The sequence below is a fragment of the Halichoerus grypus genome, chromosome 8 (assembly GCF_964656455.1).
Source record: "Halichoerus grypus chromosome 8, mHalGry1.hap1.1, whole genome shotgun sequence".
Lineage (NCBI taxonomy): Eukaryota > Metazoa > Chordata > Mammalia > Carnivora > Phocidae > Halichoerus > Halichoerus grypus.
The window spans coordinates 150,049,064-150,074,876 of NC_135719.1; the positions used below are offsets into that span (position 1 = coordinate 150,049,064).

The window sequence follows — 25,813 nt, forward strand, 5'->3', positions numbered from 1 at the left end:
AGTTCCCGCACCCACGCCGGGCGGGGTCCTGGCCTTCGCGAACCCAGCATCGGAGGGAAGCCTGCTCCGGAGCCCTCTCTGCCCTCCAGGGCTGCGTGTGGGGAGGGGGGCGTCTAGCCCTGGAGGGGTCCCCTCCCGCCCTCCTCCTGGACCTGTGTGAGTGCGCGGCGGGGGTCAATGCCTGTCCCCTCCCCCGCCGCCCCCGAGGAGGGCGCCGCCTGGGAGGGGAGGGCGGCCCCCACTGCGCCGGGGTCCTCCAGGCCAACCGTAAGGCACGTGGCTCTTGTGTCACGTGTCCCAGCCCTCCAGCACCTGGGGCCGCTGCACGGGTCGGATGTCCAATAGCCCGGGGCGCTCAGGCCCCGCCCCCGCCCCGGACAGGCCCCGCCCCCGGACGGACCCGCCACCCCGGGGCACACCTAGCTCTCCGCGTCTCCCCGCCGCAAGCACTGCCCCCAGGCAGGTGGACGCCCGCCCTCCCCGGGCTGCCCTCGACGCGCCCGCCACCTCCCCTCGGTCCCCGAGGTCCCCGAGGTACCGAGGTCGCATGGCGCGCGCGCTGGGGCCCGAGCGGCGGCTCCTGGCCGTCTACACCGGCGGCACTATCGGCATGCGGAGCGAGCACGGCGGTGAGTCTGCGGCTTGGGGGCGGTGGATGGGGTCGTTCTCACGCCCAGGGACGTCTCAGGCCTCGGCCGGCGCGGGGAGCCGTCTGGGGCCGCGCTCAGCTGCTCCTCCCCGCGCTGTAGCCGGCACCCTTCAGCGCTGAGGCACGGGGGCCCGGGAGGTCCCGGGGCTCCCGCCCCACCCCCCCTTCCCGGACAAACGCGGAGGCGGGCAGGTGTGTGAGGGCTGTTAGAGGCGCTGAGATGACCCCACCGCTTCCCCACGGTGGCTCCCAGCTTCAGGGCTCCCGGCAGCTGTGGGCACCCACTCTGGGGGAGTGTGGGGGGCAGCAGGCGGCTTGGGCAAGTGGCGCATTTTGTCTTTGCCCCCGTGGCAGGGGCTGCTGCTGGCGGTGGGGGGGCGCCGGGCCCGGGCGCTGGAGCTCGCAGGCCACCCTGGACAGGGACGCGGCCGCAGGGGCTGAGCACCAGCAGCGAGGGGCCCGACGGGGTGGGAAGAGGAGGGCCACACACCAGCATCCAGAATGTTCTGGCGTTCCCGGGAGAGTGGGGAGCTGCATGTAGCTTCCACAAAGGCCCCTCCTGGTTCGGCGATGTCCAGGCGGGCCAGCACGAACCCTCCGCCCCATGGAAGCAGCGACTCAGACACTCCTGGCGCTTTCTTGGGGGCTCCGGCAGCCGCTTTTCTATCCTCTGTCCCCGGTAGCCCATGTGCGACACCAGCCGTCACTTCGGACATTCACTGAGGCCCCACCCCGTGCTGGGCCCCAGGACTCAGGCCTGTGTAGAGGAAGCCCTGTCCTGGAGGGGCTCAGGCACGGGGGCCATGGCTGTCCACCCACCCCGGCACGGGCCCTCCCTGGGCTGCCGGGAGCCTGCCCGCTGCGGCTGTGCCCCCCGCCTCTCCCACCCGGTTAGCTGGTGGGCGACCCTCTGAAGCCTGGAGGCCCCAGCGGACACTCCACCTGCAGGGCGTGGCTGTGGTCGCTCGGCACCCCCCAGGCCAGAGAGGGGCTGACATCAAACCAGCAAGAGCACGTGATGGAGGTCACAGAGGCCGCGTGCTGAGGAGATGCAAGGCTGGGGGCGCTGCTGGGGCAGGAGGGCCCAGGGGCTGGACCGAGGTGGGACGGAGTGGGAGGGGCTGGGGTGGGGGGAGCCTGGGCCCAGGGAGGGGAGCTGCCCTGAGCCCACCCCGCACGCTGCCCCTCCAGGCATGGCACGTGGCCAGCTGCGATTCTGTTGAGCTCAACACACAGTTCCCAAGGGTCTGGGCTGCAGGGACAGGTGGACTCCGACCCTCTCCCCCAGCATGGAGCTGTGCCTCCCTGCCCTGGCTCTCCGGGGCAGCCCTGGGGCTCGCTCCCACGGGTGCTGCTTCTCTCAGAGGGGCTGCAAACTCACATGTTCAGAAGGTGAGCTAGAGACCCTGACTCAAGAAAGATAGGCTGTTGGGGGGGAGGGTCGGCTTCCAGACGGGAAAGAATCTTCCAGAAGCCTCGGAGCCTGCTCTGGCCTGGTGGAGGTGAGGTCGGCAGACACCTTCTTGTGTTTGGAGCAGCTCAGAGGGGTCAGCCTGTCCTAGCCGGCAAGGACGCGGGTCTTCTGAGCTCCGGCCCTGGGGCAGGGGCGCCTCTCCTGGGCTCCTGGCTGAGGGCTTCGCCTTTGTGAGGCCGGCTTCGTCCCCACGGCAGCTGCCAGCCCTCCCACTTCTTCAGGGAGCCCGAGGCTTAAGCCCCAGAGGACAAAGGAGGAAGAGGCGTGGGATCTGGTCCCTGCTGTCGCTCTACCGTCATGCAAGCCCTGACCCCCGGCCCTTGAGACCAGAGGGTCCTGGGGCCTGCTCTGGCGCGTGACTGGCTCTCCGTGTTCTTGAGGGACACGCATCTCCTGCTGGCTTTTTTGGCTAAGTGTGTGTGGCGTGGAAAGGTGTCCAGGGACCAGGGCAGCCTCAGGCCAGGGCAAGAGCAAGATGGGGATGGATGGAGGAGCCAGGCCCCTGTCGTCTCCCAGCCCCGCTGGGGTTGTTGAACTCGGGACTCCAGGCCTTTCCCCGGAGTTCTGATCCAAACCAGCATCAATGATTAACTCGCCCGGTGCTGCTGACGGGGCTCCAGCCTCAGGAGGGCGGCCAGGGGTGGCGAGGGGCGCAGGCCAGCCACAGCCAAGCTGTTTGGATCGTCACTGTTGGCGTTTCTGCGCCTGGCAAACAGTGGCCTGCCGGGCACACGGTGCCGCGTGTCTGAGCCCTGCCAAAGGTCAGGACAGCAAGTGGGGGGTGGAGGCTGCGGCAGCTAGGGACACCCCCTTGACCCGTCCCGTCTCTGAGTTTAGCAAAGATGTCACTGGTCAAGGGGCATCATGAACGGAAAGTCAGATGCTAACCCCGAGCCCAAGGCTGAGCAGCATCCGGGGCCTCCTACTGGAGGCTGAGGAACCCAGGAGCCCCTCCCTGCCCCGCCCCCACCCCCCTCTCCCCCCCCGCCGGCACTTGCACACATAGCAGGGCGAGCAGAGCTTTGGGGCCAGCCATCTGCAGGCGCTGGGACAGCCCGGAGGGTTGCAGGGGGTCCTGCAGCCAAGCCCTGTCGGCAGGGGCGACGTCCGCAGCCTTTCGGTCACCAGAGTACGGCATCGGAGCCCTCGGCCTGGAACTCCTTCCTGAACACCATTTCACATGCTCACCAGTTCCCGGTTTGGGAGCCCAAGCCTGTAGGTGGTTCCAGGGGGACCTGCGGTCCTAGGGCGCAAACCGTCCCTTACGGAAGAGGGGTCTGGCAGGAGCTGAGCGGCATCCTCTGCCAGTGGCCGCCTGTCTCCGTGGCCCAAGGACGAGGCCACGGTCTGGTTTTATAGGGGCCCGGGGCGGGGCTCACTGAGAAAAATAATACAGTTTACAGAATCAGAGTTCCATGTGAAAGTGGGCATTTACCTGGAACGATTAAGGAAATCATAACAAATCACCAGTTTTAAAAAGGCAAGAATGTCACAAAACCCAGAAGACTGTTTTGTTCATTAACTTGCTGACACTCTCTCGTGGCTGCCCCCCCCCCCACAATTTTTTTGGCTGCATGTTTCCCCGTGCCGTTTTGGTATGACCACGCCGCGGCAGGATTTTGCAGAGAGAACAGAACGGGAGAACATTGCCTTTTCTTGGGCCAGTTTGGCCTGTGCTCCCCACGTGCTCCCTGGGTGGGCACAGCGGGGTCCTGTCCTTGGGGGGGGGGCCCTGTGGCCCCGCCCCTCCCCACCTCGTGGCAGCAAAATGTCCCTGGTCCCTGGCAGCCACTGCCCCTCCCGACGGCTAGCAACGGCCTGGCTGTGGGTGGAGGCGACCACGCACAAGGTACGCCTGTCCCATGAAACCCAAACCAAGTGGATCCCCACTTCACCTGCCCCGCACATGGATCCCCAGCTTTGCAGATACCCCCGTGCCACCCACCACAAGGAGCTGCAGGGGACAGTGGCTGTCTGTTTCCCGGGGTGGTTCCCACAGCTGAGCAGGCGGGTGCCGCTGCCCCCCCCCCCCCAACGTGCTGTAGGCAGGCGTCTGACCTCGGGCAGTGAGGGTCCGTCCTTCCCACTTCCTTGGCTGTGGCCACACCGCAGCAGTCTCCGTGCCTCTCCCTGCCTGGTCCTTATGTGGCTGCCGCCTCCACGTGTCCCGTCTCCCTCTGCTCCCTCTGAAGAGGACACGGGATTACCTGCGTCATCCAGGGTCATGTCCCCACCTCCAGACCCTTAACTTCATCACGCCTGCGAAGGCTTTGCATTCAGGCCGCACTCACAGGTCCTGGGGATCAGGGCGTGGACACCTTTGGGGGGTGCCTTTCAGCCTGCTGCAGCTGGGGGAGCTTGGCGGCAGGGTGGCGGGGTGGCTGTGAGCCTTCCTCCGTGCCCGGGACCTGAAGTTCTGTCCACGATGCTGGCAGGGCTGCTGAGTCTGGACCTTCGTGGAGGCAGGCGCACGTCCTGGTCATGCTTCGGGTGTCTTGGGAGTGTGGCCCGGCCGGCATTCGTGCGCTGATGTCCCGTCTGTGATGCTTCTCGCCTGCATGGTTTACTCCTGCGGCAAGCGTGCGTGCAGCCCCTGCTGGGGCTGGCTGCGGGGTGGGGACAGCGTTGTTCAAGTGCTCCCTGGGGCCCCCTCTGGCTGGGGCGGTGGCACCACAAACATCACGAACAGCCATTGGGCCAGCGTGCCCGTGCTGGCCAGGGGGCTGGTGGGAGCTGGGGCCCGGGATTTAGCAGGTGGACGTACGGAGCGGGTTTGGGAGTGGGGAGACCGCCTGAGCAAAGCAAGTGGGTGAGGAATGCGGACCCTGAGTCGGCCAGGCTTCTGACCCACAGACGCTGCGAGATAGAGCGGTGCTGCTTCCGTTCCCTACCTGTTTGGGGTCATGTGTTAAGCAGCCGCGGGAAACCGATACGCCCACCCACGCCGCAGCTGAGGTCACAGCCTGGCTGACACCTGAACCCTCCGCAAGTGGGAGGTGAGGAAGGGGTGCTGTTTTAATCAGCTGAGCAGCAGCGGGGCACAGATAGCCTGCTAGACCGTGAAGGCCGGGAGCGGCGGCCGACCCTGGTCTGGGAGGTCTTACTTGTTTCAGCTAAGGATGTTTCTCGAGGAGGGGGACCCCGTTGTCCTCGTCACCGTGTCCAGGGGCCCAGCAGCAGGCCCGTGGGAGATGCCCAGAGAAGTTAGCTGACCTGTCCAAGGTCATGGTGCTGGTAGCGAGCAGGGTGGAGCAAAAGGCCAGGACCTCGATGCCTGGGAGCCTCTGCCAAGGCTTGTTTCTAGGAAACACACCCGTAACCTTTCAGGGTTTTCCTAAAACACAACACTCTTTCTGCCCAGTGCCTTAGATGCATGTTTCTGGGACATGGAGTCTGCAGGCAGAGGGCCTGGGCTGCGTTGTGCAGGGGTCGCCCGCAGTCTGGTGAGGGAGCGAGGGCAGCTGGGCCTGGACATCAAGGAGGGCTTCCTGGAGGTGGTGACCTGAGCTGGGGTACAGCACGTGCTGGGTTGGAAGGGGGATGGGCCAAGGGCTTGCAGACAGAGCCCACAGTATGTCTGCAGGCTGTTGTTACTGTGGGCATTCTGGGAAGTGGGGGAGGAAGTGTGGGTGTGTTGGGCTGCATTGTGAGAAAAGGTGGGAGACGGGGTGAGCTGGTCCTGGGTAGAGTGGCCGGAGCCCCCGGCAGGGCCCCTGGGGCTGTCATGCTGGCTCCACCGCAGGAAGCCATCAGGTCCAGATGCAGAACAGCTGCCCATTCTCCCCAGGGCCCCAGGTCCTGTCCCCCCCAAACCCCTGGCTCCTGTGCGGGCCTGGCCCTCAGCATGTTGGGTAAATGTCCTGATGAGGAGGGAGGAGCCAGCGGTTACAGGAGTCGGCAGTGGCTGTGGGCCCCTCACCCCACACTGCCCCCAACCCAGATTCTGCCTACAGTGCTCGTCCCTGGGAGTGGCCTGGCCGCTGTCTTGAGGACACTGCCCATGTTCCATGATGAAGAGCATGCCCGGGCCTGTGGCCTCCCTGAGGACACGCTGGTGCTGCCGTGAGTGTGGGCTCCGTGGGGTCCCAGGGGGGGCTGACGACCGGCCGTCATCGGGGTAGAGCTGTCCTGAGACGGGGCGGCACCTGCAGGGTCTCTGGAGCGGGCTGTGGTCACTCATGTCCTCGGAGGCTTTCACGGCTTTAGAGCTGACCAGCAGCCCCCTTTCCAGGGAGCCTCGGACTCCCACCACCTTGGGCGTCCCCAGCCACGTGTGGACGCAAGCCCATCAAGAGAGGCAGGGGCTGGCCCCAGGTGGCCCTGCCTCCCCCTAGTGTAAGGTCCCTCTGTTCCTTAGCTCTCGGCCAAGGCTGCCTGGTGCCCGTCACGGCTGTCAGGCGTCCTGGCCCCTGAGCTCCCTCCTGCCAGAGATTCTCCTCCCGTGGTCGTCTCCACTGAGGGCCAGGCCCAGCCTCCCTCTCAGAGCTGGGTCTGCTAGGGAGCAGCTTGTCCTGGCCCATCCTTGAACCCCCTGCGGACCAAGGTCCCTGTTCCTGGGGACTCGGGGCCCCGGGAGGGGGGGGAGGGAGGCCGGGCCCTGTACTGGGGATGCTGAGAGACTGTGGATATGCAGAGCCCACTGAGAAGTCCCTGGGTGCAGGGGTCGGCAGGGTGGGGGGAACAGAGCCGGCGGGGGGAGGAAGGGGCAGAGCAGGAGCCCTTGTTCTGCCTCGCGCAGGCCCGCCAGCCCCGCCAGCCCCGCCAGCCCCGCCCAGAGAGTCACTTACACGGTGCTGGAGTGCCAGCCCCTCTTCGACTCCAGTGACATGACCATCACCGAGTGGGTTCAGATTGCCCAGACCATCGAGGTAGTTGGGGGGTGTGGGCGGGGCTGGGGTTGGGGTGGGGACCGGGAGTGTGCGTGGGGCTGAGAGTGGGTGGGGCTGTTTACTGGGCGGGGCTGGGAGTGTGGGCGGGACTGGTGGGCTGGGCTGAGTGAGTGGGCGGGGCTGTGGGAGTGTGGGTGGGACTGAGAATGTGGGCGGGGCTGGGAGTGTGGGCTGGGCTGATGGGCTGGGCTGAGTGAGTGGGCGGGGCTGGTGGGCTGGGCTGGGCTGGGGGTTGTGTGTACTGAGCGGGGCTGAGTGTGGGTGGGGCTGTGTGTACTGGGCGGGGCTGGGAGTGTGGGAGGAGCTGGTGGGCTGGCCAGGTCTGAGAGTGAGTGGGCGGGGCTGTGTTACTGGGCGGGGCTGGGAGTGTGGGGGTGGGACTGAGTGTGGGCGGGGCTGGTGGGCTGGGCAGGGCCAGTGCTGCAGAAGCCGGGCACTGGGGTCTGTGGTGGTGGGGTCGACCTGCCTGGCCCGAGAGACGTGGGAGCATCAGGAAATGGCAGCTTCAGGAAAGTGTCGGACCCTCGGGTTACATCTCAGCTGCAAGGCTCCTGAGGCCCTTTCCCCCATGCAAGCAGAGGGTGGGCAGTGAGGGCCACGTCCACTTTCCTGGTGAGGAAATGTCCTTGACAGCTGTCCCGGTTAGTATCCTGGGCTGGATGCTCGCCGCTTCCCTGAAGGTTGACAGGGAAGGCCCACCGTGCTTGGCCCACCGTTCTCTGTTCACCCCACCCTGAAGGTAGGGACTTAGTGGATTTGGGGCCCATAAAAGGCACAGAACCGTGTGCAGGTCTCGTGGTTTACCTGGTGCCAGAGCGCCCCTCCGTCAGCCTTCCTCTCTATTCTGCCCAACCTCATCGTCACCAGCCCCCCTCATGCACAAGCCTGGCCCCGTTACCTGACTGCCTCCCATCCCCACCCTCCGCCACTCTCCTCTACCACCTCCAGGCCCAGCTCTCCCCTGCCTCCCTCAAGAAGCCTCAGAGGCTCATCACACAGGCTCCCCTTCCCTGCACCTAGGGGCTGGCCCCAGCTACACGCTTGTGTTCTTCTGCCTTGGGGGCAGAGCAGCGTCCTGGGCCACGTCCCCTCTCACTGTGAGCAGGACAATATGTGGTCCTGGGCCTGGTCCTTATGTCCCTGAATGGGCCCACTAGCTGACAGTGGGCATGTCCGTGGCCATAGTCTGGGGCAGTCTCCCTGGTGTGCGGCCAGCAGCGTCCTCTGCTCGGGGCCTGACAGCTTTGCTGAGCTCCCAGGACTGCTGTCCTGGCCGCAGTGTCCAGCCACATGCAGACTCAAAGGGCCTTCAGGGCCCTGGCGGCCCGGCCCGTGGCAGTGCCCCGTGTGGCCAGCAGAGGGTGCCCCAGCCCGCCGCACGGCTCAGCAGCCTCAGTTCCAGGTACAGCCTGGCTTGGTCTTTCAATGGGCCGCCAAGGATGGTCCCCTCAGGAGGGGCTGGCCCCTTTGGTTCCCAGAATTGTGCCCCTTGCATCCACAGCCTGGGCCAGCCACCCTCCGAGGCCCAGCCTTGGCTGCCCTCTAGGTGGTGACCAGAGGATGTCCTTGCAGAGATGGCCAGCATGCCTGGGAGACCTTCTAGGCTATGCGGCCTGGAAGGACTCTTCCCCATGTTTGCCCGCCAGCGTCCTGCCCTCTTGCCACGTTCTGTTCCAGCCAGCCTCCCAGATCACCTGCCAGCTCCCAGCGCTGGCTGTACCTTGTGCCCTTTGCTGTGTCCACGCCTGGCCCTCCTGCTAGGCCATGGGCTCACAGGCTCACTCACCCCTGCAGACACCTGCCCTGGAGGCAGGGGTCACACAGCAAGGGGCCCTCCAGGAGTCCTGAGCTGAGTTCTGGTGTAGTCCTCCAACTGACCAGTGCTCTTGGGAGCCCTGATTGGGCATCATTTGGGGGAGATGCTGGTCAGAAGTCTAGAGCAGACCCTCTGATCCTAGGGTAATGTCCGGAGACCCCCCCCTTCCTCAGGCCCATGGGTGTCGTGCAGTCAGGAAAGGAAGCTGTCCTGGGTGTGGGGAGAGCAGGGAGGAGTGAGTGGGACTCCAGGCAGGGACTTGCTTTCCAGAGAGTGTCTTCCTGGCCAGCAGTGACCAAGATCCCACCAGTTCCTCCCCGACTCCCTCCCTCTGCATCTGGGACCCTTTCCTCTCTTTGCCTGGAGGGGACCGGCTAGCTGCCTGTCCCCAGGAGGAGGCCCATCCCTGGGAGGAGGCCGGCCTAAGCTTGCTGCCCCCGCAGAGACACTATGGGCAGTATGACGGCTTTGTGGTCATCCACGGCACGGACACCATGGCCTTTGCGGCCTCCGTGCTCTCCTTCGTGCTGGAGAACCTGCAGAAAACCGTCATCCTCACTGGCGCCCAGGTAATGTCCCAGGCCGGCTGGTGGGCATGAGGGCCTTCCCGAGGCCACAGGGTGAGTTAGCACTCCGGGGGACCCAGGCCAGACCCCGGGCCTCTTTCTAGTCCCGCGGCTCCCTGAGGCAGCGCGTGTTGGTCGGCGCTGGCCGGCCAGGCTGGGCGGCGCCTGGGTTCTGCCGGTGCCCACTCTGCTGTCCCGGGGTGGGCTCGTGGCCTGCTGTCAGCCTTGTTCAGCTGCCCTGTCTTTGTCCCTCTCTTCGTGCCTCCCCCAGGTACCCATCCATGCCCTGTGGAATGATGGCCGGGAGAACCTGCTGGGGGCCCTGCTCATGGCCGGCCAGTACGTGATCCCCGAGGTACCCTCCCCCTCCCTGGAGTGGGGGGTGGGGGGCCTGGCCTCAGGAGCGCAGGCGAGGGGCTGGGGTGGGCTCTCAGGTGGGATGTGCGGGGGAAGAGTCAGGCGGGGTTTTAAAGATGCGCCTTTCGCCTTACGAGTGACATACGCTGTCACCATAGAGAAACTCGGAAAATAAAGAAAGCGGAAGGAAACAAAGCCACCCACGTTTTACTTCCCAGAGAAGCTGCTGTTAAGAGCATGCTGTGTTTTCTTCCAGATTACGTATCTTTCTTTTTTTAAGATTTTATTTATTATTTGAGAGAGAGAACACTTGTGCCCGGGTGGGGGGAGGGGCAGAGGGAGAAGCAGGCTCCCCGCTGAGCAGGGAGCCCCAGCCAGGACCCCGGGATCATGACCTGAGCCGCAGGCAGACGCTTCACCGACTGAGCCAGCCAGGCGCCCCCAGATTACGTATCTTATGCGTGTCCACGTTATCTGTAGGTGTTCATGGAAATTTCTATAGAAGTAGACTGTGCCGAGCATAGTTGCCGAGCTGTCGTTTCCTATTCAGCATGCCCCCTTCACGTGGGGGCATGGGGGAGACCTTACGAGACCCCCTCACATTGCAGGGGAGCCCGTGCTGGGAGGTGGGCACCCACCCACGGGGGTGGCGTCCCCGAAGTACGGTGCCCACCGTCTCCCTGCCACTGTGCCCCCGCCCCTCCCCAGGAGAACAGCTCGAGAGCGGCTGGAAGACGGGGGCAGAGCTAGAGCCCCCACCACCCGAGCTCTGGAGCAGGGCTGCTGGGACCCCACCACTGTGGGGAAGGGTCTCTCTCTGCACCCTTGGGCTGAGTTCACAGGGGCTCCCTGGGAAGCAGGGGTGGGGGCAGTGGGCAGGTGGGAAGGGAGGGGTGGCAGGGCCCTCGCATGACCGGCCCCCTGCCCAACTCTCCCCAGGCCCCTGTGGGGCGGGGGGCAGGGTGGGCAGGTGCCCTGCTGGGGCAGCCATCTGCAATGTCTGGGCCATTTGCAGTGGGTGCTCTGCGGATGGCAGGGGGGGAGCTGGAGGGCACAGGGGCTCCCCAGGGCTGAACCACTGTCTCTGCCGTCCCCTGCAGGTCTGCCTGTTCTTCCAGAATCAGCTGTTTCGGGGCAACCGAGTGACCAAGGTGGACTCGCGCAGGTTCGCGGCCTTCTGCTCCCCCAACCTGCCCCCTCTGGCAGTTGTGGGTACCGACGTCACAAGTAAGCCCGGCAGGGAGCAGGGCCAGCGGACCAGGGCTCCTGCCCTGGGGTTTGTGCAGAGAGCTCGGGCTGGAAAACTGTGTCTGGGTTTGAGGAGCATCCCCCCAAATTGGGAGCGAGCACAGCGCTTTGTTCTGCCCTGGGCTGCCAAGTCAGGGGCTGCTCCAAGAGGGTGGCCTGCGTGGGCCACTAAGGTGGGGGGGGTGTCCCAGCAGGTAGCCCCAGCTCAGGCCCTGGGGATTGGCCCAGAGGAGGAGCAGGTTTGGGGGACCTGCCCTTCATGTGTCCCCACTCCCTCCCCCCCCAGCCACGTGACCCTGAGCCCAGGAGTCCCTCTCTGTGACCGTCTCTGACCCTGCCACACACCCAGGGGGACGTGGTTCCTGTGTTGTGACCTCCTCCCTGGGACTTCCCGGGAGTCCTCTGCCTTCTGGGCCTGGCAGGCAGCCCAGCCCCTAGGGAGCCCCTTCCCTTCCCTGCCTCTGACCTTGCTCTCAGCCAGGACTGCTGGCCCGGAGCTTGGGCCTCACTGACCCGGGGGGAGTCACTCCCAGGGCTGCCATCTCTCCACCTGGGATGTCTGCCCTCCTGCCGTGTCCCCAGTGTGTCCTGGCTTCACTCTGGATCCACAGTGGGCATAACCAGCCCCTCCACTCCCACTCCCTGGTGACTGAGGACAGCCCCCACGTCTGCCTGGTGTCACTTCCTGACTCAGCTGGGAGGTCCTGCGCCTTATGTTGGCCTGGGCATCTGTCCCCACCCCACCAGCTGCGGGATCCAGTCCCGGAGACCCCGTGGGGGCGGGGGGCTGCAGGGCCTGGCAGGACCAGCCTTCCTCTGGGGGACTTTAGGGCTTCGCAGCCCTGCTCCAGGTAGGCCCACCACGGCATGGGGAGACGGGGCTGCTTCTGCGGGACTTGGGGCTCGGGAACCCAGCACCAGCAGGACCAAGGTGGCTCTTCTGCTTGGACTGCTGGCTTCCGCCCAGGGCTGGGGCCCGTGGGGGCTGTTCCAGGAGACGGGCACGGGAAGAGCCCTTGGGGGTCTCCTGGTGCAGCAGCCTCTGTGCCCCCAGAAGGAGGAACAGATCAAGACCAAGGGAGGAGGGGGCTGTGGATGGGCCTTGACTTCCCAGGGCCGGGAGCTTCCTGGGATGCTCTGGCACAGGCAGGGTCTCGGGAGCGCCAGGCCGGGCCAGGCAGGGGTGCAGGGCAGGAGCCTTTCTGGGAAGGCTGCTGATGGGGACTCAGCAGGGAGGCGCTCTGGCTGGCACGGCTGGGCCATCCGTGGAGAGCAGATGATGGGCAGGCTGGTCACGTAACTCTGAAAGCCCCCAGTGCCTTTGGATCCCCACAGGACAGACAGACGTGGGAATGCCGGCATGGCGATGCACAGGACCTGGCTGACCCCTGGGTCCTCTGCCGGGCAGTTGTGGGGCCGCGGCAGGCCAGGGCAGCAGCAGACCAGAGGGTGGGCCGTCGAGGCGGGGCGGGCCACACGGCAAGGTGTTGGCTCAGCCCGAGCCCTGACTCCCATTCTGATGGTCTTATCCTGCCCCCACCCCCCCATCCCCGGGTGCCCACCAGGGCTTGTAAGACAGCCACATGCCTGGGGCTCCAGGGGCCAGGCGGGGCTCCACCTGCTTGCTGAGGGTGCCCGGGGGAGGTGGTGCACGCACCGGGGCGGGCAGGCAGATCGGCTTCCTTGCCATGGGGGGTGGCGGTGCTCAGGCCCTCCTGCCCTGGTGCTGGCCGGCTGAGGAAGGAAGGCCTGGGCGGCTGCTCTGCAGGCCTGGCTCCCCCGTGGGGACTGAGTCACGCTTCATCCGGGGCTCAGGAGCGGAGTTTCCGGGGATGCGCCGGGCCGGCAGGCGCGGAGCCGCTCCGTGTGGACGGCAGGGCTGTCTGGGCCACGCCGGGCCCAGGCAGGCCACGGGGCAGCTTGGTGCGTGCAGGGCTGAGGCCGGCCCTGAGGGGAGAGGCCACCCCTGGAGCCCCGGGCCAGGGACTCCAGCAGGATGGCTTCCTGCCGGCGGGTGCCCGGTGCCCTGCGGAGCGTGGGAACGTTTGGCCCGGCCCGTCCCAGCGGCTGTCAGGCCCCCAGGCCGGTTAGGCCCCTGGTGTTGAGTAATGCCAGGCTCTGCCCAGGATGTGGCTGGCTGGCGGGGGGTGGGGTTGGGGGGCACTGGGGAGGGGCTGGGGCGGAGGGGGGTGGACGGTGCCTGGGCTAGCACCCCCACTCTCCTGCTGGGGGTGGCCCAGCCAGAGCCACCCTCTCCTTGTGTTATTATTTCCCTCTGTGAGGCCGTCAGAGACAGGGGCTTGGGGGTCAAGAGGGGCTGTGGGGACACCCAGGGGCCTTCTGTGCGGAGGGCAGCTCGGTCTCCCACAGTGAGGGTCGGGGGTCTGCGCGGGGAGCTGGCCCGGGCTCGGCGTGCCCCAGGCTGCCGTCCCTGCTTCCTGTCTCTGCTCCGGCGGGGGGGGCAGGACTTGGGGCTCCATGGGCTGTCAGGGGCATGGTCCAAGCACGCAGGGAGGGGGTCGTGGGCTCTCTTTGTCTCTGCAAACCCCTCCTGCGGCCATAACTCCTGCGGCTGGCAGCACCCCCACCCCGGCTTATCTGCACGCCCAGATGGGGCACACGGCCCTAAATTAAAGGACGCCTCTCACTGCTGATGGATGCTGCGGGCCCCTCCTGCTGCCCATCCCCCAGCACCCCCTCGGATGCAGCGCGAGAGGGCAGCGTGTGTCCGGAATGTTCCCTGGTTTATTATCTCCCATGAATTGCTCTGGTGGCAACAGCAGGAGGCCTGGAGGCTTCCAGCCCCCACCCCAGGGTGAGGGTAGGGAGGAGCTCTGGGCCGGGGTCGTGGACACGCCCCTCCCCACCGTTCTCCTGGCTCTGCACGCTGGATGGGCAGCCTCGGTGGCCCTTCCCCGCTCTGGGCCTCAGTTTCCTTGTGTTGGATATGGTACCTGCTGCCTAGGATAGGCCCTAACAGTCAGTGCCCGTGGGGCCATCGACGCCCGGCCACTGCCCCCACCGGGGCTGTGCCCAGGATTGAGAGAGTGGGGTCCTGTGCTGGGCTCGGGGGTCCTCAGGGCTCAGAGGTGAGGCCTGCTGCCCAGCCCCACCTCCGAGAGTGATGCAAGAAGGTGGGGGGGCCTGTGCTGGCTGGGTCCTGGCAGAGCGGCGACCTTCCGACCCCTGGGGAGACTGGCCTTCTGGGACCCCGAATATCTGCCCCTCCACTTTCCACGGGGGTGGGGGTAGGCCTCTGAGACTTTGGGGTGAATCAGAGGGAGGCTGTCTTTCCCCAGAGCTGAGTGCTCCGGAAGACTCGCTCGTTCCTTCATTCTTTCATTCTTTGACTTGCGGGGCTGTGGGCAAGGTGGGGCAGGGGCAGGCGAGGCTGGCTGGACAGACTTCTCCCGGGACCCAGGACGGCACACGGCGTGTGGCTCTGCAGCTGCACTTCCAGGGCCGCGCGCACTCTGTTCCTGCTCCTGGAACGCCTTTCCTCCACCTTCCCTGCACACTTCCGTGCGGTCTGCGAGACTCAGGCACCCCTGTCCCTGAGGGGTCCTGCTTGCGCCCTGGGCTCCATGCAGAGGCTGGGGCTGCACCCCTCCGAGGACCTGGGAGCTGAGGGCGGGCAGGACTTGTGTCGGGAGCGGGGCGGAGGAGCCCGGCGGGGGTCCTGGCCGACCGGTGGCCCGCACGTCCCACACGTGTGTCTCTGCCCTCACAGTCAACCGGGAGCTGGTGCGGAAGGCCCGAGGGAAGGACCCGCTGGTGGTGCACAGCAGCATGGAACAGGACGTGGGCCTGCTGCGCCTCTACCCCGGGATCCCCGCGGCCCTGGTAGGGACCCGCCCCAGCCCTGCACATCCCGCACGCTTCCCACGCACCCCCTGGCTCCCTGGTGCCTGCCTGCCCATCCTGTCCCCTGCACTGCCCCTTCCCGTCACCCACCCCACCGCAGGCCTGGGCACGCAGGGACAGCGGCTGCACAAAGCCCCTCAGCTGTCACAGCCAAGGCTGACCCCTTTGGGGCTGAACCCGCACATGTCCCCAGGACCTCCAGCCCCTCCCTCGCCTCCTCAGCTGAGGCTTCAGGGCCCATCTTACCCTATTTGCAACGTGGGCTTGACCCTGTGGATGCCGGATGCTGGTGGACTCACGGCGCCTGGTCCAGGGCTCTGCTGGGGCTGATGGGGCATGGCCCCGAGACTGCTCTTTCTTGTGGCTGCCCTGGCGGGCCTCTGTTTGCTCCCTGCTGGTGACCCCTCAGCCACCAGCTGCCACTGGGGGGGCATAACGCCCGACTCTGTCCTGCCTTGTGAATTGGGCTCAGATGCCGTGTGGCCCCTCACATAGAGGGTGTCTGAGCTACAGCATGCTGGGCATCGCTCGGGTCAGTGCGGGGGCTGGGTGCCAGCCTCAGAGGCACTGCTGGGCTGCAGGGAGCTGGGCCTGCAGGCACCTAGCTCAGAGGACACTCCTGCGCTGTGACCAGCCAGGCATGTGGACAGAGGTGGCTTCACGGGGACGTCCCCACACGTAGGGTGGGACTTGGCATGGGCTGCCCCTGAGCTCTGGGCCACAGTCTGTGAACCGGGATCTGATCCCCTGAGAGGGCACTAGGGACAGGCGGGGAGGTCTTTTCACCGTGTGTCCCCTGCTCATCTCGGGCTGGGCCCAGGACGGGTGTTCCGCAGTACATGGTGCGTGAGTGAGGCGGACCCAGCCCTGTGGAAGGCCGGGTAGGAAGGATGGGCCTTATAGTTCGAGTGAACAGGCACGGCCTTCCCAGAGACTGGACCCGAGATCTTGCCGGACGCTCCTCCTGTGAGCCCGGGTGGGGCCACAAGCACCAGGACTGCAGGCCCCCCCCACACCACCCCCGCTTGTCCTTGGGGGCTCTGGGTCCTTCGTGGGCTGAGGATCTGTGATGGCCTTTCCTCGCAGGCCCCTCAGAGGGCCATTCTGTGGGCTCTGGGGTGGGACTGCGCGGCCTGCCTGGCTCAGGCGGCCTCCGGACGCCGGCTCTCGGGCGGGAGCCCCGGGTTTTCAAGGGAGGCCTGCTCGGGGGAGGACTGGTCCTGCACATAAGGGCCCAGGGGCTCTCGCTGGTGGGGGCGCTGGACAGGGAGCCCATACGCAGCACTCTCCCCACCGGGCCGGTCCTGGCCTGAGGAGGCCTTACGTTTGCCGTGGCCAGCGGTCGTGGCATGAGGCTGCCATGTTCTGGGAAAATCATGCCGCGGCTGTGAAGTCCCAGGCTGGTTTCTCGGGAGATTTCCAGAACGCCCCACAGCTGGGGAAACGAAGAGCCGTGGAGCTGGCCCCACGGGGGAAGGACGCCGGGGGCTGGCTGTTGCCGGTCTCCGTGGGCTCCTGGGCTGTGGGGGCGGGGCCTGCTGGCAGCAAGCTTTGGCCTGCGGTGGGTCTTGGTGTCCCGTGTCCCCATTCTTGCGTGTCTACCAGGAACAGGTGTGCAGTCACCTTTGGCCTTTGCTGGAGAAGCACTTCTGGTGAGGGGTGAGAGCTCCCGCGGGGACACCGCCGGGTGGCGAGGTGCTCCTGCCTGCCTTGAAGCCCTACCCTGGGCCAGGGGCTCAGCCCTTGCGCTCCCTCCTGTATGGCGGAGTCTCGGACAGATATGGGCCCTCTGGGCCAGCCCTTCTGGTGCCCAGCCAGGCACTGCTGAGCTGGGAAGCTGTGTCCCTCCGTGGGGCCCGTCCATGGGTGGACCCAAGGCCCTGTCGTCTGTGTTCCGAGTGGAGCCTTGTAGGCCGCAGGATGTGGGGGCGCTGCCCCGGCTGACTTGGAGCCCCAGATGTGTGTTCAGCTGTGGGGCACTTCCCCCAAATACTGCCTTGCTGGGGGCGTCCCCTGCTGTGTTTCAGACAGGGCAGGGTGAAGGGGCTGGACGGAGGGCCGCAGTGCTGGGAGCTGTGTGGAGGGGGCGTTCTGATCGTGGCCACACCGACCACGGCCTTCAAGCCTTGAAAGGGGACCAGGTGTCTCTCCGGGAGAACGAGGTGGGGAGCGGACCCTCACGGCTCTCCGTGTGGCCTGCTTGGGGCCAGGACGTCCTAGGCGCGGACGGCAGCCTGGGCTGCATCTGCCGCGGCCGAGCGAAGGTGCGGGACAAGCCTGTGGGTTCCCACTGCTGGAGCCAGAGGCCAAGGCCCTCCCCACCCGTGTCGCGGCCCCGCAGGTCCGGGCCTTCCTGCAGCCCCCCCTGAAGGGCGTGGTCATGGAGACATTCGGCTCGGGGAACGGCCCCACCAAGCCGGACCTGCTGCGGGAGCTCCGGGCTGCGGCCGAGCGGGGCCTCATCATCGTCAACTGCTCTCACTGCTTGCAGGGCTCCGTGACCTCTGACTACGCAGCTGGCATGGTGGGGGCGGGGAACTGGGCCCTGGAGGGGGAGGGCACGGGCCCTGTGACCCTGCACCCCAATTCCTGCCTGCACCCCTTTCCCCACAGGCCATGGCAGGAGCGGGCATTGTCTCTGGCTTCGATATGACGTCGGAGGCCGCCCTGGCCAAGCTGTCCTATGTGCTGGGCCAGCCCGGGCTGAGCCTGGATGGCAAGAAGGAGGTGCCCCTCGGGCTGTGGGTGTGGGGGCACGTGTCACAGGGCTCCCGAGGGCATGGCGAGGGGTGTGACTTGGGCAGACCATGGGGTCCAGTCAAGTGGGGTGTGTGCCTGGATTGGAAGGGGGGCAGGGGTGCAGGGCCTCCCCGTCGGGGGAAGGTCCAGCTCTGGGGCCTGGGCTCCCTCCACCCCTTGCTAACCCCAAGCTCAGACTACCCGCTCTTCCACTGTCTCGGGTAGCCGTGGTCTGGCACAGGCCGAGGCTCCTCAGACTGCTCCCAGGATAGCCCCTCGTCCCCCAGCCTTCCCTGGGGGGCCTCAGACGCAGCCAGCCCGGGCAGAGGCCACGGGGTCCTTGGGAGACTCGGGGCTAGTGGGATGGAGGGTGGGGTGGGCCTGCAGGGACCTGGTTGGGGTCAAGCTCCGGCCTGGGGGATGGAACCTGAACCGAGGGGTTTCAGGCCCAGGGCAGCCCTCACTGCCTGCCCTGGGGGTGCCTGGTCTGGGAGGTTGGTCGGGGCTCCTGGGCTCCAAGCATCCCTGGCTTGCTGTGTTCTCCTCCCCCAGCTGCTGGCCAGGGACCTTCGGGGGGAGATGACGCTGCCCACCGGGGCCGAGCGCCGGCCCTCACTGAGTTGCAGTGCGCTGGGCTGGGGGGTTGCCCAGCTCCTCACTCTGAGCCAGGTATTGCCCAGTGTGTGGGGGTGTGTGCACGGGGGCCTGAGGGGCGGCTCCCCGCTGGACATGCTGGGCGCCGGCCACGGCCGCCACCATTCCAGCGTGAGCAGGAGACTGCCAGGCGTGGCCTGGTTCCGGGCCCAGTGGAGGGCTTGGGTCCGTAGCAGGGATGACTTGCGAGAACTCAGCATTCAGGCAGGGGGCAGCACCTGGGGAGCAGCCGAGACAGTTGAGTGGAGTCTTTGCAGCACGTGGACAGCGGACAGAATGTGGCCCCATCACCAGGGGGGCATGTAGGGGCATCCGGCGGCTGCGCTTGGCTGGGCCCGGCCTGCCGCCTGCCAGTCTCGGCCCCAGGTGCCGTGCGGCCGGTGGGGGGGGAGCCCGCAGGCGGGGTGGGCATGCTGTCTGTCCTGGGTGCTGGAAGGAGAGGGAGCTGGGGTCTTCCTGCACCTGCGGGGTACAGCCCCTTGGGACTCCCCCTTCACCCTCCCAGCAGGGGAGCTGAGGTCCTACTTCAGGGCCTAGGGTCTGGGGTTGAGGCCGGGCTAGGCCCACGGCGGTGATGGGGGCCTCCTGGTGCCCCACCACGCAGCCACCTGTGGCCGAGGCGTCCAGGCCTGGCATCCCAGTGCTCCCTGGGGTCACGCCATATGTGGCAGTTTTCCCCCTGCGGGGTGGGGGTGGGTGGATCCGCCAGGGACAGCTGCGGTCATGTTCACCACCACGTGCCAGGGGCAGGCCACGGTCGGACCAAGAGGCTGGGATGTGTGGCCTGTTACTACGGTGGCTGTGTCGGGCCTGATAGCTCAAGGGATGAGGCCGACGGGCAGTCGCTTTGTGGTCAGGCCGCGCCGGCGCTGCGGGGCTGAGGGTGGGCTGGGCCGCGTGTGGGGCAGCCTGCAGGGGCCTCTACTGGCATTCGCGGCCCACTGGCGTCTTGGGGAGCTCCTAGACGACCCATGGCATCCCCGGGGCTGGGGGCAGCAGCCTCTAGGAGCTCTGCCCAGGGAGGAGTGCCCCTCTTTCTAGGTGAGGGGACAAGCCCCCCTTCCTGTGCTCCCGCAAGTGGGCGCCTTGTTGTGAGTCTGTCCCTGCATTCTCAGTGGTGGTGGCCACGGCTGAGGAATTGGATCTTAGCGGGTGGGTGGCCTGCGCTGGGGCACACGGCTGGGAAGGACGAAGCCGGACGGTGGTCTCGGGTCCCCTGGGGGCAGACGTGCTGAAGACCCCAGGGTGCCGCTGTCCTCCACCCAGGAGGCCGATGCCGTACGGGATGCTCTGGTGCCGAGCCTGGCCTGTGCAGCGGCCCACGCGGGCAACCTGGACGTGTTGCAGGCGCTTGTGGAGCTGGTGAGGCCCCCGCCCCTCCTTGGGGACCAGCCCCAGCCACGCCAGTCCCCGGGGGCGGGGGGGCGGGCAGGACAGCCTTTCCCTGGGGCCCTGCTCTGCCATGCCGGGCAGCCGGCTGCTGAGGGGCACACAGGGGCTGTGCCAGGCCCCACTCCCGGGGTGCACCCTGACCCTTCCCGTCCCCTCTCCCTGGCCTCCCTGACCCTGCCCAGCCCTCCCTCAGCAGGTGACAGGCCTCTGCATCACCCCAGGGCAGTGACCTGAGCCTAGAGAACTTTAACGGTCAAACTCCTCTGCACGCGGCCGCCCGGGGAGGCCAGCCGGGGGCGGTCACCATGCTGCTGCGGAGAGGGGTGGACGTGGACCCCCGAGACGAGGACGGACTCAGCCCGCTGCTGCTGGCCGTGAAGGGCAGGTACCTGGGGCGCACCACAGTGGGCGTGCAGGCTGGGGCGCCACGTGGGGTGGGCCTGGGTAGAGCCGCCTTAGAGACGGCTGCCGGTTTGCCTGTGGTGACCCAGCTTGCTGGGCAGAGCTGGGCGGGGCCAAGGACATCAGCTTCCTAGAGCCTTACCCGCCCCCAGCCCGGCTGGGGACAGGGCCTGGGCAGCCAGCAAGCAGGGGGCTGGACGGACAGGCACTAGTGCCTGAGGATGCCCCCTGTCCTCTGCTGGGGCAGCCCATCTCCTAGCCCCCCACCCCCAGTCCTGCCTGGCATCTCTCCGAGGGCCGGGTCTTATCTGCTCTGGCCAACAGTGGAAATTCAGAGCAGGTGGTCATGAGGTGGGCAGGGCTCGGAGGGAGCTTGGCTCAATCTTCTAGGGGCTTATAACCTTATGGGACATGGAACTTGCTGGGAAGACCTTATGGGTGGGGTGGGACCCCTCTGTGTCTCCTTCCCCGTGGCCCATCTGGAAGCCCGGAGCAGTGTCAGATACAGAGTGCGCGCGTGCACACGTGAATGTGGGTGTGAGAGCTCGTGTGTGTGTCTGTGGGGCTCACAGCTCTTGTGTTTAATCCTTTGTTGGCTTACTTAGTGTCTGCAGCAGTCCCCAGATCCCCCGCTTCTTCTTGGGGATTTATTTCTCCCTGGGGGCACTCAGCCTGCCAGTGAGTGCTTGCAGGTCTCATGGAGAGAGGCTGAGGGTGTGAGAGTCTGGGGTGGCCAGACTGTCGGGCTCAAGTCCTAGGTGCCCCAGCGGTGTGCGCCCTGGGGTGGGCATGTCGGCCCCGGTGAAGAGAGTGATGGGTAGCACCTCCTTCACTGGACTCTTGCTCTTGTGAGCGCGGGGTCAGGGGGTTCCCAGGGTGGGGGTGAAGGGCTGGAGTGATCTGGCTGCAGATTCCAGGCTATGAGTCCTTGGGCGTGGGTGGAGAATGATGAGCTCACCATCCCGGTCCCGTCCCCTCATCCCTGACCCCCCGCCAGCACAACAGCTCCCCCCAAACCGGTCTCCCAGCCTCACTCTCCTGGCCCCACTCCCGGGGCTGGACCTGCTGTGCCCTGGAGGGCTCTTCGGGGTGGGGAGGACAAGGCCTGGGGGGCCCCACCCTCCTCCCCATGCCTCCTAAAAGTGGGGTGACCATGCAGTTTATAGTACGAGGACACTGCGGGGGAAGGGACGTGGTTAGCACTTACGCTGTGAGTCTGCCCTTGCACATTCTGTTTCCTTGTCTTGCCCACCCAGGCCCCCACTCCCCAAGCCCCCACCCTGACCCTGCCCCCACCGCACCCCCAGTGGGTGGCTCCAGACTTGGCCCTGGCCAGTCAGCCTGTGGAAACCCAGACATTGGGGCCCACTCTGGGACCCTCCCGTTCACCTTTACCCACCAGTGTCTCATCCCCACCCCACCTCCAAGGGCAGAGTGTGGGCCCAACTGACTGTTTCCCCAGGCCCAACCTTGGCTGGAGCCCGTGTGTGTGGTGGAGCCGGGCCGCCCCCAGGGGCCCATGGGAGTGCGTTGGGCCCTCAGGATGGGGGCTGGGGGAGACCGTGGCAGAGGCCTCATGATAGGGGTGGAAGAGCGGCTCGGTCAGGGCTGATGCCCCAGCATGGGGCGCGTGCTGGGTGCCGCAGACCCGGCCCCACCCTGCAGACCCAGGAGGTCCCGGGAAGGCCCCTGGATGTGTGGAGGGGCATTGCCCTGGCCTGGCCTGGGGGCGGGGGCCCTGGGAGGGGCGGGGAGCCGGGGGGCGAGGCGCTCCCCGTGTTGAGCTGCAGCTGCCTGGGCAGGCGGCCAGCACGTGCTTTCTCGTGACAGGCATCGGGGTGTCATTGAGCTGCTGAGGGCAGCGGGGGCCTGCCTGTCCCCCCAGGAGCTGGAGGACGCGGGGACAGAGCTGTGCAGGTGAGGCTGCGGGCGCACCTGCCCTTCCGGGAGGCGGGAGGCGGCTACGGGGCTTCAGGAAGGGACCGCCAGCCGGGCAGGGGACTGCAGAGGAGGCGAGCCCACTGTGTGCCAGCCTGGCCGCTGGAGTCCGTCCTGGGGGCTGGGGTGGCTGGGGGAGGGGAGCTGACCCCCGTTCCGGCGAGGTGACAGGTCTCCTGAGTCTCTGTCCTCCCCAGTGCAGGCCTCGCAGTAGTGGGGGCCTGTCCCTGTCATGGGGTAAACAGAGCCATGGTCAGCGGCCGTCCTGCCCTGGCCCACCATCGCCCGGTGCTAGCAGGACTCTGACGTCACAGGTGCCCTGAGTGACACCCAGGCAGGCCTGGGGAGCCTGGGGTACCGGGGAGGCGAGGGTCCTGGGGCTCTCCGGCGGGGGTGTGGTGGTCGGCTGGGCGGGGGACAAGCCCGGGGCTGCGGAGCTCAGCTCCTTCCTCCGCTGGCGCACCCCCCCACTCCTGCTCTGCCTGGGGTCCCTCCGTGCCACCTGTCGGCTGCCCCCAGGCTGGGGCCGAGGGCCGAGGAATGGAGAGAAAGAGGTGGAGGATAGGAGAGGCTTGTCCAGGAGGCGAGGCCGGGGCACTGGGGGTCGCCGGGGGTGGGGGGTACTGGAGGCAGCCTAGGTCCGCAGCCCTGAAAAGGCAGAGCCCCCGAGCCTGGGGAGTGGGTGATGACCGGCCAGGAGTGAGGGGTGGGTGAACTGTCTGCTCACAAGAAGACCCCGAAGCTCTGGCCCTCTTGTCCCCACTGGCCAGCGTCTCCCCCACCCCCATGCCTCGGTGGTCCCAGTCCCTGATGTGGGGTGGGGTGGGGAGACCCCGCTGGCCCCCAGCCTCAGGCCCTCCCGCCCTGACTTTCAGTGTCCCCGGGCAGACAAGCCCTGCTGGCCACCCCAGCTCCCACCCTTCCCGGGCGGCAGGCGAAGGTGGGCTCTCAGCTGTGATGAGGTGTTAGGGCCTCGAAAGCGAGGGCGGGGCCTGCTCACAACCACTGGCCTTGGCTCTGGAGGGACTTCTGGGCTTGGTTCAGGGTCGTGCGGCCCCGTGGGCGGGCCTCGTTGGCTCCATGGACAGGTGGGGAAACAGGCCGAGAGGGGCGGTGGTTGCCAGGTCCCACGGCGTCCAGGACCCTGCCTGGGGGAGGGCGCAGCCACCCCGAGCTGCCTGGCTGGCTCTGGGGGCCCCTCCGCGAGGCCAGTGTGTGGGAGGCTGGTGGTGCCATCTGGCATGATTCACCCCAGAAATCACAGGGTACCCCTGTGGGGGCTCATGCTGCTGTTTCCCGACCAGGAGGGAGTCATAGCCCCCCCACCGGCGCCCCCAGCCCCAGTCGGCACAGCTGGGGGGTCCCTTTCCCTGCTCAGCCCCTGCGTGGGGAGTGGGCTCCTCTGAGAGGGGTGGGAGGGTGAGCAGGACGCTGTGGGGGCCCCTCCTCCCTCTCTAGAGCAGGTGGGCCCCGGGCCTTCTCTGGGCGAGGCGGGCCACGCCGCCACGCCCCCTGCTAAGTCCAGGCCCCCCGCCCACATCTCCTGCCACAGACTTCCCTCCTGCTTCTGGCGACCCCACCCAGGGAGGGCTGTGTTGTGAAATATGACGCTGGCGGGCGGCACTCCTTGTGGGGTGTGCGCACGTGCGTGTGCATGCTTGGGTGAGTGCGTGCGTGCGTGTGCCCTTGGCCTGAGTCACGGTCACCCCCGCTGGGTGAACCCAGACTCCAGGCCACTGGCCAGCCCCCAGTGGATCCCGCACTCCGGCCCTGCTGCCCCAGGCTGGTGCTGGGCGCTGCGTGGGGCTGGCTTTGTGACAGGCCCTGGGGCCCTGACGGTTCATCCTCTCCTCTGCTCCCTCTCCCAGGCTGGCGTCCAGAGCAGACCTTGACGGCCTTCAGTCATGGTGGCAGGCAGGGGCTGACCTGGGCTGCCCGGGCTACGACGGGCGCAGTGCCCTGCTTGTTGTGAGTGCTCCAGGGCTCCCGCTGCCCCCTCCTAGGCCACCTCCTCCAGGAAGGCCTCCTGACAGTTCCATTGGCTTCCCCTCCTTCCCCTCCCCCTGCCCACCCCCAGCCCCAATGCCCACACTCCTGCTCTCCCTTCCCATCCCAGGCCCCTCCCTGGGCCCAGAGCAGTGGGGACAAGGAGTCACGGGCATGGGTGGGAAGAGCCAGGGAAGGTATCCTGGTGGGCGGGGGGTGGGAGGGGAGTCAGGCTGGCTGCTGGTCACATGCTCCCTCCCACAGGCAGAAGCAGCTGGGAACCTGGAAGTGGTGACCTTTCTGCAGAAGCTCCAGGGTGGGGCTGGTGCCCAGGCCCCAGGCCCAGTAAGTCCCTCTGCTCCACGCAGGACTGAAGGCTTCCCCATGAGGCTGGACCCTGGCTTAGGGAATGTGTCTAAGGGCCAGTCCTGGGGTCAGAGCCAGAGGAGGCTAGGATGGGTCAGAGTCAGTCAGGCCTGCAGAGTTCTTTCTGCAGATGGGGCACGCACTGTGTAGGGTGAGCTGCAAAGTGCCTGAAGGGACCCGTCGGGGAGGGCTTCCCCTAGGAAGGGTTAACCTCACACCTGCCACACTCTGTCCTATCAGGCCACTCTGTGACGCACCTTCTCACAGCACTGGAGGGCCCCAGCCACGGCCAAGAGGTTCCTTGAGCCTGGAGGTGCCCTCAGATCCCTCTACTGCGTGTACCTGCCCATGCTGCCCCCCCCACATGGGGCCAGCTCCCCGTATGGGGACCCACTGGGCCGGGTGCTCCCCCCCTGCCTCCCAGGGCAGGTGGGCCAGGTCCCCAGCTCACACCTCCTTCCCCCACTCCATCATCTGGCCGTCCAGAAGACTCTCCAGTCTGGCTGGATTTGCTCAGGTCCTCGGGTGCCTCCCTGGGAAACGCTGGGCCCCACTGGTGAGGTGCCCGGGCTTGCCTGTCTGCCCTTCCCTCATACACCACCGGTGCCGCAGGAGAGAGGTCTCTTGGGAGACGTCCCATTTTCAGGAAGTGCTGCCTGGTGTCTAACCTGAAGCCGTCCTGCTGCAGCGTAAATGTGACCTGATGGAGGGACCGCAGGCACCCCATGACTCTGACTGTGATGTGCCCCTGCTGCTGGGACTGCTTCCCTCTGTTTCCGAGACTCAGCCTGAAGGTTTTGTTGGGCAGAGTGGCAATAAAATCTCTCTGGGGACCCCTCCCTAGGTCCCCAAGCCCAGCTCCAGTGGGTCCTTCTGAGTCCCAGGACTGTGGGCATGTGTGCAGGGACTTGCGCCCAGGCTCTGGGTCCAAGGGCGCCCTGGGGGTGAGGGACACCCAGCCAATCCTTCCTGGGGCAGCACGAGGGCGGTGTGGGAGCTGGGCGGCCCTCTGCGGCGGTCCTGCCTCCCCGTGTTTGCTCAAACTGCTCCCTCCTCCAGACAGCCTCTGCCCTATCTCCTCTGGTCTGCTCCTTCTCCTCCTTCTTGAAGCGTGAAGCCCCTTCCTCCGGGCAGCCCCCCCACACACACACACCTGCCTCTGCCTGACTCCCCCTGTGCACACCGGACCGTCCCGTCTCTCCAGTTCTCCCAGCCCCTCCCAGTTGCCGGCTGCCTGCTGGGCAGGGTTCAGTCCGGCCCCCTTGTGCCCATGGCCCCTGCCTGGGGAGGCATGAGTGGGGGGACCTGTGCCGGCCCTAGGTGCCTAGTTGCGACAGCCCGGGTGGGCTGGCGGACAGCCCCGAGCCTTGTCAGAGGCCTGGCTGGGGCTGAAATCAGGTGTTTGGACCCCTGGCTGGTTCTCTGTCCAAACTCTAAGCAGTCCTGTGGGGCGAGGGCACCCCGGGGCTCAGG

General features: G+C 66.8%; 1 protein-coding gene across 4 annotated transcripts; it reads left to right on the top strand.

The window, feature by feature from the left end:
* The first annotated feature begins 433 nt into the window (after positions 1-433).
* ASPG (asparaginase) lies at positions 434-25,541 on the top strand. Of its 4 annotated transcripts, none has more exons than XM_036099376.2 (16): positions 435-629; positions 6,077-6,185; positions 6,862-6,991; positions 9,272-9,397; positions 9,666-9,749; positions 10,852-10,978; positions 14,730-14,842; positions 17,205-17,387; positions 17,477-17,590; positions 18,155-18,271; positions 19,523-19,618; positions 19,870-20,033; positions 21,881-21,967; positions 23,857-23,956; positions 24,239-24,319; positions 24,581-25,539. In XM_036099376.2, exons 1-16 carry the CDS (start codon positions 548-550, stop codon positions 24,590-24,592), a joined length of 1,725 nt encoding a protein of 574 aa, XP_035955269.2. In that variant the 5' UTR covers positions 435-547; the 3' UTR covers positions 24,593-25,539. The 4 variants fall into 4 exon arrangements, with proteins under 4 accessions (XP_035955271.2, XP_035955269.2, XP_077910410.1 ...); XM_078054284.1 differs by having other exon boundaries at positions 436-629; positions 6,871-6,991; XM_078054285.1 differs by lacking the exon at positions 435-629 and adding an exon at positions 4,642-4,703 and having other exon boundaries at positions 6,871-6,991; positions 24,581-25,538.
* Positions 25,542-25,813: the final 272 nt, after the last annotated feature.

What these genes read in the sequence shown, in the direction of transcription:
- ASPG (XM_036099376.2), top strand. Translation starts at nt 548, where the DNA reads ATGGCGCGCGCGCTGGGGCCCGAGCGGCGGCTCCTGGCCGTCTACACC. An exon ending in TCATCCTCACTGGCGCCCAG is followed by an intron (nt 9,398 to 9,665) that starts GTAATGTCCCAG and finishes TGCCTCCCCCAG; the next exon opens with GTACCCATCCATGCCCTGTG. An exon ending in AGCTCCTCACTCTGAGCCAG is followed by an intron (nt 18,272 to 19,522) that starts GTATTGCCCAGT and finishes TCCTCCACCCAG; the next exon opens with GAGGCCGATGCCGTACGGGA.